Source organism: Prionailurus bengalensis, chromosome B1 (assembly GCF_016509475.1).
Source record: "Prionailurus bengalensis isolate Pbe53 chromosome B1, Fcat_Pben_1.1_paternal_pri, whole genome shotgun sequence".
Taxonomy (NCBI): domain Eukaryota; kingdom Metazoa; phylum Chordata; class Mammalia; order Carnivora; family Felidae; genus Prionailurus; species Prionailurus bengalensis.
Window position 1 is genome coordinate 17,013,303 of NC_057344.1, and position 18,110 is coordinate 17,031,412.

The 18,110-nt window shown below is 43.4% G+C and overlaps 1 protein-coding gene across 4 annotated transcripts in view; it reads left to right on the top strand.

Annotated features, from left to right (window-relative positions):
- KLKB1 (kallikrein B1) overlaps positions 1-18,110 on the top strand; it is a 33,725-nt gene that overhangs the window by 1,987 nt on the left and 13,628 nt on the right. For 2 of the 4 annotated variants that reach the window (XM_043559293.1, XM_043559303.1), the window contains exons 1-6: positions 4,227-4,349; positions 4,973-5,031; positions 9,354-9,516; positions 10,749-10,855; positions 14,207-14,366; positions 14,786-14,895. In XM_043559293.1, coding sequence (XP_043415228.1) covers positions 4,974-5,031; positions 9,354-9,516; positions 10,749-10,855; positions 14,207-14,366; positions 14,786-14,895 — 598 coding nt within the window. In that variant the 5' untranslated portion in view covers positions 4,227-4,349; position 4,973. Of the gene's footprint in view, positions 1-2,895; positions 3,007-4,226; positions 4,350-4,972; positions 5,032-9,353; positions 9,517-10,748; positions 10,856-14,206; positions 14,367-14,785; positions 14,896-18,110 lie in introns of those variants that run through there. The other 2 variants (XM_043559319.1, XM_043559314.1) reach the window with 2 other exon arrangements.

Consider the following 18,110-nt stretch of genomic DNA (forward strand, 5'->3'; position numbering starts at 1 on the left):
GAATGTTTTATTTTTAAATACTGTATATCATTTAAATCTATATGTTTTAGTTGGATAGTAAAGGGCGTGCTGGCACAGGAATCTTCTCCCAGGATGCAGGCCTAACCCCTTGATCCTACTGTTTGTACTCTTGGTCTCTTTTTTCGCTCAGGTCTGAAGTTTTATTCTTAGGGACATAGAGTGAATTAAAACTTTTCGGGGCGCCTGGGTGGCTCAGTCGGTTGGGCGTCCGACTTCGGCTCAGGTCATGATCTCACAGCTCGTGAGTTCGAGCCCCGCGTCGGGCTCTGTGCTGACAGCTCAGAGCCTGGAGCCTGCTTCGGATTCTGTGTCTCCCTCTCTCTCTCTATCCTCCTCCACTCATGCTCTGTCTCTCTCTGTCTCAAAACTAAATAAACATAAAAAAAAAATTAAAACTTTGAATCCGCTCAGGCACAACTAATTGTTTTCATGTGGCCACAGCTCCGCAAGCCTGTGAAGGTGCTTCTGGGTTCACGGCCTCCTGTGCCTTCATAATTAATTGTTACTCGGTTGGTAACGCTCGACGTTGTATCTACTGTCGATCCGTTACCACCAGAAACAAAGTTGTTGATGAAAGCCGAGGGTGGCAGTGTCTCCTCCTGAGCAATTGGATGGAGCCTCAAGAGGGCACCTGCTCCCCACAGGGGACGTTCACAGGGTTGGAGCCAGTCTGCCTCTTAGTCCAATGATTGTCAGTGTTATCAGTGACCGGCAGCTGAACTTTGCTTACAAGAGTGACAGTGACTCTCGTACGTGACTTAGATGGTCCACAACTGTGGGTAAAAGGACCATCCTGTCCTCAATTGTTTTTTTCTTTCTCTCTTTTCTTTCTTTTTTTCTTTTTCTTTCTTTTTTTTTCCTTCTCTTCCCTTCCTGCCCCCTCTCTTTCTTTTCCCTCCTTCCTTCCTCTTTCTCTTTCTCCCTTCCTCCCTCCCCTCCCCTCCCGTCGCCTCCCCTCCCCATCTTTCGCCTCCTCTCCCCTTCCTTACCCTTCCTCCCTCCCCCCCTCTTTCTTTCCCTCCCTTCTTTCCTCTCTCTCCCACCTTCCCTCCCTCCCTTCCTTCTTTCCTTCCTTCTTTTAAAAACATTTAATTTCTTATTTATTCACCACTTCACTCTCTCCTTCAATAATTGTCTGCCAAGAGCTCCTCAGGGCTCTTGGAGCTAGAGACCCAAGCCTAACAGCAAGGTGGGAGCTGGTGTGCCGCAGAAACACAACATTAAAATGAGCAAATGGGTAGCGTGTTGTCAGCTAGTGGTAGGTGCTAGGAAGAAAAAGAAGCATAGTAAAGACCCAGGAGGGATAGAAGATCTCTTTTTAAATGAGATGCTGAAGGATGGCCTCTCCTGTTTGCTACTGCCCCCTTTCCTCTTCCGGATCCCTTACAAAGAGCAGATTACTCTCCCCTTCCAGCTGAAGCCTCACCACAAGGGCAGTCACTGCAGTTCTGTTAAATTATTTATTTTGTAATTTATTCTGTTCCTATATCTTTTACTTACATATGTGTTTATAATAATGGTACTACATGTGTAAAAGAAGTGCACCGGGAAGGACAGAGCCTAAAGTCGGGCCCTTCTCAGGGACACTTAATGCCACAGCGATGCGGACCGCAGAAATCTCTCAGGCATCCAAGGTGCACCTCCCAAGACCTTTCTCAGCTCTCAGTGAACTGAGATTCTTACTGAGCTGCACAATGTAGCTTTTGTTCATCTGCCTCTTTCCTGGTCGGCCCTTCTCCTGGCCCCACAACAGCTTCATGAGAAATTCAAGGCTTTTCTCTTAAAAAAAAAAAAGTGTGGAGGGGGTACTTCTGGGTGGCTCAGTTAAGCATCTGACTTTGGCTGGGTTTATGATCTCGGGGTCCGCAAGTTCCAGCCCTGCATCAGGGCTCTGTGCTGGCAGCTCAGAGCCTGGAGCCTGCTTCAGATTCTGTCTCTCTCTCTCGCTCTCCCCCTGCTTGTCCTCTGTCTCTCTCTCTCTCTCTCTCTTAAAAATAAACAAACACTAAAAAAAAATTAAAAAAAAAAAAAAAAAAACCCAGGTTCTCTGAAAGCTCCCAGGGCAGATCACCACCCTGTCTCCAGCCCAGCCTCCCATCCAGCACCCTGTGTTCCACTAGGGACTCTCCTCCATTCCCCTCTCCCCAAAGTGTCCTGCTGCAAACCCCCCCTCTCTCCAAGCCACTTTCACTTCAGATAAATAAACCTATATTAGTGTCCTTTTGCCATGTGACAACCGACTGCGATCTTAGCAGTTTAAAACAACCCTAATGTATCCTTCTGTGTTCTGTGGGTCAGTAGGTGGGCTTAGCTGGGTTCCCTGTTTCGTGTCTCACAAGCCCCAAACCACGGTGTGGGTGTTGTGGGAAGAATCCTCTATCAAGGTCATTACACATTTGTTGGAAGTAGTAGAGGCCACTCTGGGGTCCTTGCCACAGGCCCCATCGGTGTCAAAGCCAACGAAGTCCCTCTCGCCCTTGGTGTCTGCCTTCTCCTTAGGCTAACCACAGAAGCAAGCTCTGCTTTTAAAGAGCCTCCGTGATGGGATTAGGCCCCCGCATCATCTCCGTTTTGATTAGCCCCAAATCAGCTGTTCAGCGATCCTAATTACACCTGCGAAATCGCAGGTGTCACGCAACGCAACGTCATCGGGGACAGACAGGGCGTCTCCTCCTGCGTTCGGTCCCCGGGATTAGACTGGGAAATCTTGGGGGACATTTTAGAATTCGGCCTACCCCTGCCCCTCTTCGAGTTATTTCTCATTTGGTTCTTCCAAGAAGAAAATTTTGAGTTTTCTTGCCTTGCTAGAGCATGACTTGCGTTTTGCTGTAAGAGATATTAAAATGGAACACCGAAGTCGACGCGAGTAGGTTAAAACCTGTAATCGCACCTTTTAGGGAGACAACCTCTGAGGGTTTCTGCTGTGCTTTGGAGGCAAAGGTGGATGTGTTCCACTGGTCGTTTTTCTGCTGAGGCTGGTAACAGGTGAGATCCCCTATTTAAATTCTCTTAAACTGCACGGGGTAGAACATTCCTTTCTGTTGACGGCTGGTGTGCTAGTTAATGCCCCGAATCTACAAGGCAGCACAGCATGCATATTTGAAATATGCCACTTCGTTACAGCCAGAAAATATTTTACCGGCAACATTATGCTACATTTTTAAGAAACACGGCTCTGCACTGCAGTAATATGCATAAAATATTTACATAAGGCTCAACTTCCTAAAAATCTGATTTACTAGCCAGAATGATATACTGTAACTTGGAGGGTTGGAAGACAAAGGAGATTTCGTGGGCAAGTGATTATGGTCTTTAGGCAGTTTAAAAAGCACACAAAAAAGAATAAATTATTTTATGTAGATCGAGTAGGTAAATCTAGGACTGAAGGATAGAGGTTGCAAAGAAGGTATATCTCCGTATACAAGGAGAATTTTTATTAAATATAAGAATAAAAATAGAGCTCCCTGAGCAGGAGCAGACGTCTGGGAAAAGCAGTATGTTTTGTTTTTGTTTTTTTTCCCAGATGAGGCATCCTGACAGGGAAGTCTAAACTCTGCCACGAATGCTTTTTTTTTTTTTTCAACATTTTTTATTTATTTTTGGGACAGAGAGAGACAGAGCATGAACGGGGGAGGGGCAGAGAGAGAGGGAGACACAGAATCGGAAACAGGCTCCAGGCTCGGAGCCATCAGCCCAGAGCCCAATGCAGGGCTCGAACTCACGGACCACGAGATCGTGACCTGGCCGAAGTCGGACGCCTAACGGACTGAGCCACCCAGGCGCCCCTGCCACTAGTGCTTTATAGCAGGTTTCAGATTACTTTCTCTGAAAAGGACCAGAGAGTAAATCTTTTTCTGCTTGCAGGCCGTGCTGTTTGACACAATTACTTAACATGCTTCTTTGACTAGAGTTTGGAAAAGCGTAGATATCGTTTGCCAAAAGATCCTTCCAGAAGGAGCTATGCATCCCTCAGTCAGCTGTCATCCAGGTGACTGTGATGGAAAAAGTTCAGTTAGATGAGATTTAGGCTGCATGACTCCAGATAACTGGGGTGGTTGTGAACATTTCTGAAAATGGAAGTCTGTGCATGCATAGGGTGGCCCTAACATGAAATAGTTAACATATTAGATAGCTGAACACAGGAAATGGACGTTCATAGAATATGTTGACAGGACAAAAAGTTGGAACTGTTGGCCAAAAACCAAAGTCAATATTGGAGCCAAGCAAATACTGCCTGCAGTGCTCCATTAGGAGGCCTTGAACCACCCATTTTTAAGTGGCGAGAGACATCCTCACCTCCAGAACCACGGAAGCAATTTCGCTTTCAGGTAGAGAATTTCTATTATTCTGATTGCTTCCAAATAATTTCTGTGTGTGTGTGTGTGTGTGTGTGTGTGTGTATTTTTAATTAAGCGTATAAGCTTATTTCTACTTTGAGAAGAAGCTCTCAGTTTATGTTGTAATTTCCGGCCTATTTAGTGAGTGTAGAAGAAACTCAATGTTCTTATACATGAAACCTTTTAGTCTCAGGCCATTTTAAAAGCAAAGAGAATATTGACAGCTTTAAAATTTAAATGAGTTTGATCATGCTGAGTGAGTGCTTTTCTTTACGTAGGGACTCTGGGCCGACATTATTGCCATTATTTACAATAATTTTCCTCTTGCTCCATTCAAGAGGTTTCCGTCTACCGACTCCCTTTCGGTAATTATCAGCCACATAGGTGGCAAGTGAGGGACAAACACAGCGGTAGTCTAGAGGTCTCAGTGGGAATCTTGTGCGAAGTCCCCGGCATGAAATATACAGAAAGCTCCTGTTCCCTGTACTGGTCATTATGTGCTTAGATTTGCAAGGCAGACATTGATAAGAAAACCTCTATCACCGTAAATTAGGCTTCATGTCAACTATGAGCTGTAACCAGCAGGATTATGCCTGTGTTGCTTTCTCTTTTAGGATGATTTCATTCAGGCAAGCTGCTTACTTCACTTGCTTGTTTGCTACAGTTTCCTGTGGTGAGTGGATTATCTCTAAGACCTAAGGTTGTGTGTGGGAGAGGAGTAGTTAACAAGAATGCCAGCCCCAGAGAAGGCCACTGAACATACAGCTTCGGGAAGGAGGCAGACCCCAAAAGTCAGGACGCAAATCCTTTTAATATTCAGAGGCAACTGCTACTTTTCAGACGCAATGCCTTAGACACATGGGCGCTGGGGAGCCCAGAAGTGAGAATGTCTTTGGGCCTGTGTTAACAGAAACTTCTATTTGTAAATGGCTCTCTACAAAGCAGGTCTTAAACACTCAGCCCTCAATTTGTATTATTACCATATTCTACAAATCAGCTTGATCTAAATATTCAGGGTAGGCATTTTGTAGGGTCTGGGTCCGACCCAAGTCGTGTCCTAAGTCCCCGGTGCGTATTTGTACTCTTTCAGGCCACTGGGGAACTACTTCAGAAATGAAAGTATTGGGTTTAAATTTAAATTAGTAAATCATCCATTTGAGTAGTTCTGGTTTCAGTGTTGGGTTTTGAACTTGTTTCCCTTTCTATCCATTCCATTAAGTGTTCAGGGAATACAGATGATTCTGGACACTGTTTATCATTCATTGTTATAGAATGTCATTTTCTCTGAGCCACCATTATGGGTAGATTTTGAGTCTATGTTCACTTAAAAAGACCACACCTCACTGGTTATTTACTTACCCCCCAGATGTGTGGCTAAGATATAAATACCTCTTGGGTAAGGGTTACATTTGTAAAGGAATATAATTTCTTCAGAAAGAAGCTGACCCCCCCCCCTTCTAAATGGAAATCTGCCCCCATGTCTAATTGCTTTTACCATGATCATTACCATATACAAATCCACTGAATACTGAGGAGTAAGAAGCCAGAGATGCTATGGACTATGGCCACTTCAATTTTATCTTTTTGGCAAAAAAAATATTCTAGGAAAATTAGAGGTGCAGGTAAGCAGCAAACGAGAAAGCGCACATTATCTGAAGTCCTACGTTACAGAAATGGCCACTGTTAAAAATCTTTTTTAGTCCTTGAGATATTTTTCTACACATGTCTATACCTTTAACGAAGATGTTATTAATTATAGATACTTTTTTATAACTCACCTTTCCATTTATAGCTATCTTTTTATATACATGACATTTTTTGCAGCCTAGTAATCTTCCTTACGCGTGGTATTTTTGTATGCACATGCTTATACACATTCAGTTATTTCTGTAGAACAACATTTTGGAAATAAGCAATGTTAGGTACGAGAGTGTGTGAATATTTTAGAAGGTTTTGTGATATACGTAATGGAATTATCTTTCACAAGGGTGACTCTCCAGTTAGCCATCTCCACCAGCAGATAAGAGTAATCACATACCCCAATTAGGTCAACTCCAGTAGTGAACCATTATTTTGTGACTGGACATATAGTCACCTTTCTGGAAACAGTATCCTAATTTGTTTCTGGGAAACTTCTGCCTCCAAGTTTGGGTCTATGAACTTGTGACCCAGGCAGGCCTGGACCAGTAAGTAGGTCTACACATCCTGCTAGCTACAGTGACCTGACGAGAGCCAAAGCCCTAGAGCAAGACCTTTGCTTACACTTCTAGAAATAAGAGTTTTCTTCTTATTATTTCCAATTGGACTTGAACCACTGGGGAACACAAAGGCCTGGGCTTCTGGTACCACCTTGTCACTATGTGGAGCTTGAGAGCGACAGCAAAGCCATGGAACAGAGCACATGTATGAAGGGGAATTGTACCTTGATGGGATCAGCCAAGTACGCTGTTCGGTTACTCCTGAAGCCAAATCCACCATGGACTTGGCTTCTGGACCAATACATTTTATTTATACTGAGTCCCATTGAGCTAGGTTTTTCATCATTTGGAGCCAAAATCAGCACATCAACACTGGGAACTTACACAATCAAATTTTTTTGCTAAGCTGGTGAGTAAAATGGCATCTGTTGTTTTAACTTGCCTAATCTTTATGATCCTTACCATTTTTCCATATACTATTTATGTTTCTTTTGTAAATTACCTTCTCATTTCCTTTGCCCAATTTTTTAAAAATAGGGTATTTTTCTTCTTATTGATGATGTATTTTTTTTTTTTTAACAAGACCAAATAACCCGCCCGAAGTCCGTGGACACAGAGGACAGCGTGACATAGTTTATGTTATGGGATAACTTGTGTAACTGCTTTAAAGCTCTAAAACACGATACAAACAAGCCTATCACCGTTATCATCATCATCCTTACCAAGTTTTGAGGATAAGCAAGAACACCTATTAGAACTTTCCCCCCAGTCTGCTCCAATGTTGGTCGGTTTCCAGTTGCACCTTCCCATCAGCCGAGTCACGTGGCCGAATGGGAACTCCCAGGCTGGCACAGGCCGTTGTTCGCATGCACGTTTGTGCGCCGCGAAGGGGGAGGATGGCCGCTTGATAACTGCGCATCAGCCACATGCACCAGTTGTCTGAAACACAGGTCACTTTGCAGGTAACACTGTCACCGGACTGGCCGCTCAGTGTTTTGGGTGTCTCTGAAATCTGGGCCTGTACACTTGGCAACTTGTATTCCCATAAGCTTCCACCCGAAGAGATGTCTGCTTTTCTAAATATAAAACTTGCCCAAGGGATAGTCATCTTAGCCACACCACCGAGAGGAAGAGAAGCGAGACGCGATCTTGCCGGGTTAGGTCATCGTAATAGAGCTCAGGGCCAGAATCCCCAGAGGGGTGGGATAGTGTAAGAGGACATTTTAATCTTCAGTGCGTAATGAAACACATGTGTCTAAGCTGCCCATTCCCTGGAGGGCAGTACGAAAATAGATGTCCTGGAGGATGAACAAAGTTATCATTGGCGTATCTTGTGGTTAACGGACGATTGACTGGCAAGCAAGTGTGCTATCTAGCTGGAAAAGCTTATTAAGCTGACTTTAAAACGAGCCTTTCATCAAAAATAAATAAACATTAAAAAAAAGGGGGGGGGCAGGTGCACCTGGGTGGCTCAGTCAGTTAAGCTTCCAACTTCAGCTCAGGTCACGATCTCCCCGTCCATGGGTTCGAGCCCCGCGTCGGGCTCTGTGTGGCAGCTCAGAGTCTGGAGGCTGCTTCGGATTCTGTGTCTCCCTCTCTCTCTCCCCCCCTCCCCCCACTCTTGCTCTGCCTCTGTTCTCTCTCTCTTTCTCAAAAATAAACATTAAAAAAAAGAAAGCAGGTCGTTCAAGGTAAACCCAGATTCATGCATTAAAGGTTTACTTTTAATATATGAAACAGTAGAGCAATAAAGGTATCCCTTGATATTCTCATAACACGTGAGATGTGGCGTCCTTTTGAATGGTGACCAATTGCAGACAGCAAATAGTTCAGAATGGATGTTCAGGGTAGCATAGGCCTGCCTTTGCATTTGCTCGTAGAAACCAAGCGAATAAGTGTGTCCTCTGTACGAGCCGACTAAATACCCAATAACTCGTAGTTTGCTGACATTAAACTGAGATGGGGAACAACACTGAACATCGCACGCTGGGAAAAGGAACAGGGCTGGTAGTGAGAAGAATTCGGTTTCTCTTCCTGGACGTTCGTTAGCTACGTGGATCTTGGGCAAATGTGTACTGCTCTGAGACTCAGTTAAAGTCAGAGGCATATAATGAGGTCTGTCCCTAACTTCCCTTACAGAGCTGTTGTGAGAATCTAGCAGGAACGGTTGTTATGAAAGGGTTTTGAAAAAGAGATCAAATGTTGTTGTGGGTTTTTTTTTTCCCCTTAAGTTTCATGTTTGACTATAGTTGACACATAATGTTACCTTAGTTTCAGGCGTCCCACATAGTGCTTCAGCCTCTCTTCTAGTTAGGCTGGGCTCAACCACAAGTCTATCTACCGTCTGTCACCATACGTACAACACTATTACAATACCATTGACTGTATTAGCTATGCTGTGCCTTTTACGCCCGTGAATTATTCATTCCGTAACTGGAAGCCTGTTATTTTCAAGGCATGGTATTTCCATAGCATGTTAGGCAACAGGGAGAAACCAAGCTAGAATTGTATTTTCTTGGGGACAATTTATGGGAAAATTATTGTTTGATTTGGTAAAAATCAACCAAGCTTTTTTATATGGAAGTACCCATCGAGTGACTCTTCAATAACACGACGCCTTGTTCAAATAGCCACCTCAATATGTGTCATTCCACCTCTCTAATGAAAGTCCTGTTGTGAAGCTCTTTGGATAGTTAGTGGAGGAAGTAAGAAGGTTCACAGCACAGACGTATTTCTATCAAGATACTTATTTGTGTTCATTCCAAGTTAATGTCTCTTTTTGATGATTATACCACAGGCTGCCTGACTCAACTATATAAAAATACCTTCTTCAAAGGTGGGGACCTAACTGCCATGTATACCCCGAATGCCGAGCACTGTCAGATGATGTGCACATTTCATCCGAGGTGCTTGCTCTTCAGCTTTCTTCCTGAAAGTTCCACTAATGACACAGACAAAAGGTAAAAGCTGATATTTCATTATTGGAGAAGCCATCCATGCTTCAAACTAGAGCCAGTGACGTGCAAAAAAGGTGTAGCTATTTCAGGGTTATGTTTCCCAAATGGGGTCCGAGGGCCAGCTTCACTGGGGTCACCTGGAGCGGTTGGTTCTTACATTAGCAGAGTCTTAGGCTATAGCCTTAGACCCCAAACTGTTTGGCCTACTGAACCAGAGTGGCTTGGGCCTGGAAATACACATGCTAGAACAACTGTTGCCTTCGCCTAAAGTAGTAGAAATGAGGCATTGCCTACCCAAGGCCTCGAGGAAAATGCTTGAAAACCATTGGGTTAAGCGATTGTCTCAAGAAAGGGTCTAAAAACAGGTGAATATTTCACCTGAACAAGGAAACATACTTATTGCCTGACTCGTGATCGTGTTGGTGGATAACACGGTCTTAAGAAAATACAACACAAGGCAAACATGTTGTTGACGATAAAGTTGAGGCGTTTCCAGAGCTTGTGACCTCAGGAAAGTTCTGGACTGAAGGGGCCCGTAGTGAATGACTTTGGGCACCTGTGGTACATACATTATGTGTGTGTGGAGGGGGGGATGCGCATACGTGAAAATACATATTACTGGCATTTGGGGAAAGTAAGAGCACTGGAAAAAATAGTCACTAAAAATCTTATGAGGTCATGCAGCCATGGTTTCATAATCATTTGCTTTCATTTTGTTCAAAATACAGCAGGAACATTTCTGTGTTGCTCCATTTCCAGAAGCCTTTTATCTTAACACCATTTGAATTTAGAAACTAGAAACTAGGTAAACATCCCCTGATTCAACATGTTAAGCGTGTACAGAAAACCCAGACTGTATGTGACAGGCATCAACTTTTCAAATAAAAAGTTGAGTTAGGTTCCAGAATCCTTGTGAAAGATTACCAAGAAGATTGGCATCAAAGACAGAAGTGTTACATGGGAAAAAAATCATTACCTCTTTAATATGATTGACTTTCCGTACTTAAAAATGTTTTTTTTTTTTTTTAAAGAGAAATAATGCTGAGGTTAGGTATTACAAAGCCTGTTAGATTTTATGCAATTGCCTCTAAGAATGTTCTTTCTAGCAAGCGTCAGGGAAGCTCTATTATTTTCCTTATTCCTGGCCACATTTATTAGTGTATAGAAAACGTTAGACATCTCACCAGTGTGTGTTTATTATTCTACTCTCTAACTGACAGTACTTTTATAAACAGGTTTGGTTGCTTCTTGAAAGACAGTGTTACGGGAACCCTGCCAAAAATGTCATGGGCAAATACAATTTCTGGACACTCCTTAAAGCAATGCGGCCATCAAATAAGTGGTAAGCTCTTGATTTCTTGATTTCTTATTTGAATGAGTAAGGGGTTCACCTTAAAATAGCTTCTGTTCAATCTCTGTACTGCCTTGGACTTTTGGGAGGGAGTACTCAGAAGGATAACAGAGATGGGGCACTGTTCTGGATGTGGCCTCCCTCTTGCCTTTACCAGTTACGTGCTTAAGGAGCCTCTATTCTTTACGAGGTTAGCCCTACAGTATAAGATTTGCAGAAAGTGAACCACATTCAAATAATTGCCTCCTTCCCCCACCTCCAGTTGCAGATAAGGCTCTTTAAGAGAACATGGACAGTGTCTCTATTCCCGTGTTACTTGAGATAATTTGTGCCCCAGTGGTTCTCAATAGTTCTCAACCAGGGGTGACTTTGTTCTTCCTCCATGGGACATTTGTCACAACGTGGGGGGATGCTACTGGCATTGGACAGACGTCAGAGATGCTGCTAAAGATTCCACATAGGGAAACCCCCTATGACAAAGATTTTCTGGTCCCAAATGTCAATAATGCAGAGGTTACAAAACCCCATTACGCCCCCAACCTGAAGGCCTGGGCTCTGTAAACCTTGCTAATAAGAATAATACCTCTAGGGTACCTGGGTGGCTCAGTCGGTTAAGCGTCTGATTCTTGATTTCTGCTCAGGGCATGATTTCTGCTCAGGTCATGATCTTGCGGTTTGTGGGTTCAAGCCCCACATCAGGCTCTATACTGATGGTGTGGAGCCTGCTTGGGATTCTCTCTCTCTCTCTCTCTCTCTCTCTCTCTCATCCTCTCTACCTCTCTCTCTCCTCCTCCCACTTGCTCATGTATGTGTGCTCTCTCTCTCTTTCTCAAAATAAATAAAGAAACTTAAAAAAAAAAAAAGAATAAGACTTCTTCAAAAAAAAAAGTGAGGACTAAGAGGCCAGGAAATTTAAATTCTAACACTTATTGCTACTAATGTCTTGTGAAACATTTCCAACCCTATCCTAATTTAAGGCAAATGAACCATTTGCCTGACATACCTGATCTGAAAGTGAAAGGTACAGAAAAGAATCTCTCAATTGATGGGCTGGCAGAACCTTCAGATAACCATGTTGTGACTATGTATCACTGCTGTTTTACCTTTACTGCTTACAGTTAATTCTGTACTTTCATATTTCAGGTGTTTTAAAGTTTTTAAAATTTTTTTTAAATGTTTATTTACTTTTGAGAGAGACAGAGAGACAGAGAGAGCATGAGCAGGGGAGGGGCAGAGAGAGAGGGAGACACAGACTCCCAAGCAGGCTCCAGGGTCTGAGCTACTAGTACAGAGCCCGAGGCGGGGCTGGAACGCATGAACGGTGAGATCATGACCTGAGCCGAAGTTGGAGGCTTAACTGACTGAGCCACCCAGGGGCCCCCTAAAGTTTTTGGGTTTTTTTTTTATCCTTCCTTCCCCAGTTACCACCAACCACTCCCTCAATACTCATGCATATGCATCCGCAGTTTGTATAGTATCCAGTCCTTCGTTATAAACATGGGGATCTGACTTAGCCAATATGTGGCTTACCTGAGGACGAGTACCTCTCCCATTTTATAAGATCAAATTTATGTCCTCATACAACTTAATGTAAATTATTCAATTAAGCATTATTTTTCATTATGTTATCATAATAAAATTTAAAGAACAATATTTTGCTTTTCTCAATAACTAGTAGTCATTGTTAATTTTTTCCCAAACTCAGTCTTAGAGAACTTGATTTAATGTTCCCTTCTAACTCTCCCCAAGTATCTCAAATTAAAGTGAATAATTGCTCCCAAGGACATAAAGTCCCTAAGCTCAGGACCAATTTTCATTTAAAACAGTTATTGGTAGGGGCGCCTGGGTGGCGCAGTCGGTTAAGCGTCCGACTTCAGCCAGGTCACGATCTCGTGGTCCGTGAGTTTGAGCCCCGCGTCAGGCTCTGGGCTGATGGCTCAGAGCCTGGAGCCTGTTTCCGATTCTGTGTCTCCCTCTCTCTCTGCCCCTCCCCCGTTCATGCTCTGTCTCTCTCTGTCCCCCAAAAAATAAATAAACGTTGAAAAAAAAATTTTAAACAGTTATTGGTAGATTTATAGCTTTCAGTTGATCATAAAGAAAAGTTTTAGTTTGCAATTAACCCATTCCAACTCAGTGAGTTTCTTTTCTCATGCGCACCAGAACTGGAAAGAGACTTCGTTTCTAGAATCTACAGACTCTTGTGTGCGTGAATCACTGTGGATTATCTACTGCTCCACCCACCTCCATATATTGTTTTCCTACTAGTTTGTACATTTTCTGTCTTTCCCACCATTAAATGTAGTTTTATGCCTTTTTTCACCATCCCCCTGAGGAGTGGAACATTACATCCAATACATTATGGTTTATACTGCTGGTTTCTTTATCCAAGGTTCTAACTAATGTATTTGAGCGCTTTAAAAAAAAAAAAAAAAAGGCCTAGGGGCGCCTGGGTGGCTCAGTCAATTGAGTGGCCGACTTCGGCTCGGGTCATGATCTCACAGGTTCGTGGGTTTGAGCCCTGTGTCGGGGGCTCTGTGCTGACAGCTCAGAGCCTAGCACCTGCTTCGGATTGTGTATCTCCCTCCCTCTCTGCCCCTCTCCTGCCTGCACTCTGTCTCTCTCTCTCCCTCTCAAAAATAAGTAATCATTAAAAAAAAGTTCTATAAAAAAATAAATTTAAAAAAGCCTAAATCACAAATTTGGTTCACTGTCTGTTAAAATAATTATCTATATTTTTTGTATATAAGATACATTCCAACTGAAAGGATGCTTAAGTGGAATTTAACAAAATTTTAAAGCAAGAATAAAATTGGATTCCTCATGAATATACAAGAACTGTTCACCTTTTATGATAACGGTTTGACACATGGATGTCAGTGGCAGGGCTTACGGATGAAATTCGCCATCAGGCAGGAGTGGTTGAAAGCCAAGAAGAAGCAAAGTGAGAAGCTTCTTCATTCAGTGCAGGAAGTCAAAGGCACATCAGTTAGTATAACAATGCAAATTCCTAGAACAATCACCAGGGCCCCCATTATTTGCCTCGTTTGCCTTCCTCTGCTTATTGTTAATTTCAGGGTGAACTATTACCCGTATTCTTTTGCACGTACTTTACAATTTGGGAAGCAAAGTTACCCCTTCTCCATGGTAGTGCTCTAAAACATACTGGAATGTGTTTATTTCAAGCAGAGTTTGATCATCTAGGGATGTAACAAAAACTCCAAATCCCCCAACTAACGGGGCAGTTGTGAAAAACAGAGTATCATCCTTCAAAACTACCCTAACTGATGATCTACTTCTAGAAGGAAACGGACTGAATTTGCTCTGTGCATCTTGTGTGTACAGCTTGCCATCGAGACATTCATAAAGGAATTGATATGAGAGGAGTCAATTTTAACGTCTCTAAGGTTGAAAGTGTTGAAGAATGCCAAAAAAAGTGCACCAACAGCATTCACTGCCAATTTTTCACGTACGCCACTCACACGTTTTACAATGCAGAGTACCGGTGAGTAAAATTCATTGCGTCTGTCCTTTCCGATGGTGCTTTTGAGATTTAATTGTACGCTTCATAACTTTTTTCTCCCCCCAGTGGAAAACCAAACAGGGCTTTTAGACCTAACCACTCCACTTATTTATTTGCTCAGTTTTGTTGCCAGTTTTTCTAAGGAGAATAACTTCCATCTCTTGGGGAATGAGGGTTTGGTTGAATAATGTCTCCCACCCCATTCTCACCCGAAGCTTCCTTGGGTAGAGCGGAAAGATGTCTCTCTGATTAATAATACAAACCCCGAACCCACTCATTTTCAAAGTCATTGTTCTGATTGCTTCATTTCCCACCGACCATAGATCCTTTCAACGCAAAATGGGCTTCTGCGTGCATCTTGCAGTTTGGGGAGAGAAGTAACCTCTTTTCTTCACATTCAGGAACACCTGCCTTTTAAAGCACAGTGCAGGAGGAACACCCACCAGTATAAAGCTCCTGGCTAACGTGGCATCTGGATTCTCCCTGAAGCCCTGTGCACTCTCAGAAATTGGTAATTGTATGCCTACTATTTCTTTTTCTTTTCTAAAAAAAATTTTAACGTTTATTTATTTTTAAGAGACAGAGAGACAGAGTGTGAGTGGGAGAGGGGCAGAGAGAGAGGGAGACACAGAATCCGAAGCAGGTTCCAGGCTCTGAGCCATCAGCACAGAGCCCGACGCGGGGCTCGAACTCACGAGTGTGTGGCTACCAGTTCCCTGTGTGATTGTAGTAAGCAGACTTAGAGTCTCCCAAAGATGTCCCCACTTATTTCCTGCAACACGTGAATATGTCACCTTACGTGTCAAAAGAGGTTTGTAGATGTGATTTTGAGATGGGAGATGGTTCTACATTATGTGCGTGGGCTCAATGTAGTCACAGGAGTCCCTATAAGAGAAAAAGGAAGACAGAAGCATCGGAGAGAGGGAGAGAGATTTGAAGATGTTGTACCACTGGCTTTCAAGATAGAGAAAGGATCCACAAGCCAAGGAATGATGGTAACCTTTAGAAGCTGGAAAAGGCAAGGAAACAGGTCCTCCTATAGAGCTTCCCGAAGGAACAAAATCCTGCCGACATCTTGATTTCATCCCAGTGAGACCCATTTCGGCCTTCTGATTTCCAGAACTGTGAGCTAATATATTTGGGTTGTTTGAAGCCACTGGGCTTGTGATAAGTGGTCACAGCAGCAATAGAAAACCAGTACAGTTACACTGCGGGGAAAACAAGAAGGTCATTTCCGGGCAGTGTCCACTGTCTAGTGAACCCACTCTACCATAATGAATCAGCAAAGTGCTATAGTTTCAGACATTCAGGTAATTTCGATGGAATTATCCAGAAAATCGTCATGACCTTCCACCAGATTTAGCGTATCAAGAGCGTTAACGATAAGATGTTGCTGAAACCAAATCACCAATGGCCAATGCCACACGGCATCCAGTGCCAACTCTGTGCCAGGATCGGCGTCAGGTGCTGGGCTAGGTCCCCTCTGCAGGAGGTTAAGAACTTGTCAACAGTGCATCTCTTTTCCTGTTTCCCTTTTCCTTTTCCTGTTTCTTTCTCTGTTTCCTTTTCCCTCGGGCACACCCCCCTCCGTGGTGTGTACCATATTTCCAGTTCAAATTTACTGAATATTTCACTTTTAACATTCATATTCGGTCCTTTTTTTAAAAAAAAAAGTATTATTTCTATCTCTTTATTGATATCCTTTCTTTGGCAAGACAAGGTTTTCATACTATCTTCAGTTTTTTAAACACGGCTTCCTTTAGTTTTTCGAACATATTTAAAATAGCTCGCTTGAAGTCTTTGTACAGTACAAGAGGAAGTTTGTACTTCTCAGCAAGGGTTTATATTAACTGCCTTTTTTTTCTTTTTTTTTTTTGTGTATGGGCCATTCTTTCTTGTTTCTTTGCATGGCTTGTAATTTTTTGAAAAAAATTGAGACCTTTTTTTTTTACAACTTTTTTTAAATGTTTATTTATTTTTAAGAGAGGGGCGCCTGGGTGGCTCAGCCGGTTGAGCGGCCGACTTTGGCTCAGGTCATGATCTCACGGTCCGTGAGTTCGAGCCCCGAGTCGGGCTCTGTGCTGACAGCTCAGAGCCTGGAGCCTGTTTCAGATTCTCTGTCTCCCTCTCTCTGACCCTCCCCTGTTCATGCTCTGTCTCTCTCTGTCTCAAAAATAAATAAATGTTAAAAAAAAAAAATTAAAAAAAAAAAAAAAAGAGAGAGAGAGACCCAGAGTGCAAGTGGGGAAGGGGAGAGAGAGCGGGAGACACAGAATCCGAAGCAGGCTCCAGGCCCTGAGTTGTCAGTACAGAGCCGGACCTGGGGCTCGAGATCATGACCTGAGCTGAAGTCGGAAGCTTGACCGACTGAGCCACCCAGGTGCCCCGAGACCTTTTAAATAACAGCATATGGTCACCCTGGAAATCAGGTTCCCTCCTTCCCCAGAGTCTGCTGTTGTTACTGCTTTTTGTTGTTACTATTTGTTTGGTGACTTTTCTGAGCTAACTCTGTAAAGTATTTATTCTTTGGAGTATATGACCACTGACTGATGTTTCCACTTAGTTTTCTTAATAGTTGTCTAATGATTGGACGAGGATTTCCTTAGATGCCTGCAGTCAATAAGTTTCTCAGTCTTTGAGGAGGGGCTTTTTGCGAATTTTGGAGCATGCTTTCAACGTTCAGACGGGCGTTTCACAACTTTACCAGGGCCTTTTCTTTCTGCTGACGCAGGGCGAAACGTCAGCCAGCCTGAGAGCCTAGGACTTTCTCAAATCTTTGGGGGGCACAAGCACAGCCCTGGTTATGCCACACAGCCCTGTACTTGCACGTGGCCTTCCAGATTCCCAGGAATATGTCCAAGATTTTCACCACCACCTTCTTTCCCCTGGTTTCCCTTTTAGGATCTTTTATGAGCCTGTTGTTTGTTCCAGCTGTGATTAATGCCCTAGGAAGCTGCAATGTTACGTAATCGCCCCTGTTTGTTTGTTCTAGACAAACACTTGCAAGGAAAAGGCTGTTAGTTAACACTGAAGAAGCTCTGAGCCATGGAAAATAAACTCAGTCCTTGCGAGTGGGATTTTCCCAAGAATTTCCAGACAAGTCAAATAATGGCATTTGCCTGGGGATGCAGATGGGACATTGGAGCAGCCCCAGCCCCATTCTGCCCGCTCCAGGGCTGCGGGACTGCTGGTCTCTTTTCCGCATGATTGTGAGGCTGTTTTCACGGCTTTCATCCTTCTGTTTTTAAAATTCTTCTTAACCTTCATTTATTTTTGAGAGAGAGAGAGAGAGAGAGAGAGAGAGAGGAAGAGGAACCAAGAGAGAGGGAAACACAGAATCTGAAGCAGGCTCCAAGCTCTGAGCTGTCAGCATAAGACCCCCACTGCGGGTCTTGAACTCATGAACTGCAAGATGATGACCTGAGCCAAAGCTGGACGCTTAACTGACTTGAGCCACCCAGGCGCCCCATTTAAAATTTTATTTTTTATTTTTTATTTATTTTTGAGAGGGAGAGAGACAGAATGCTAGCGGGGGAGGGGAGGAACACAGAGAGAGGGAGACACAGAATCCGAAGCAGGCTCCAGGCTCTGAGCCGTCAGCCCAAAGCCTTATGCAACTATCCTTTTTTCTTAATGTTTATTTAATTTATTTTAGGGGAGGGGCAGAGAGAGAGAGGGAAAGAGAATCCCAAGCGGTCTCTGGACTGTCAGCACAGAGCCTGACTT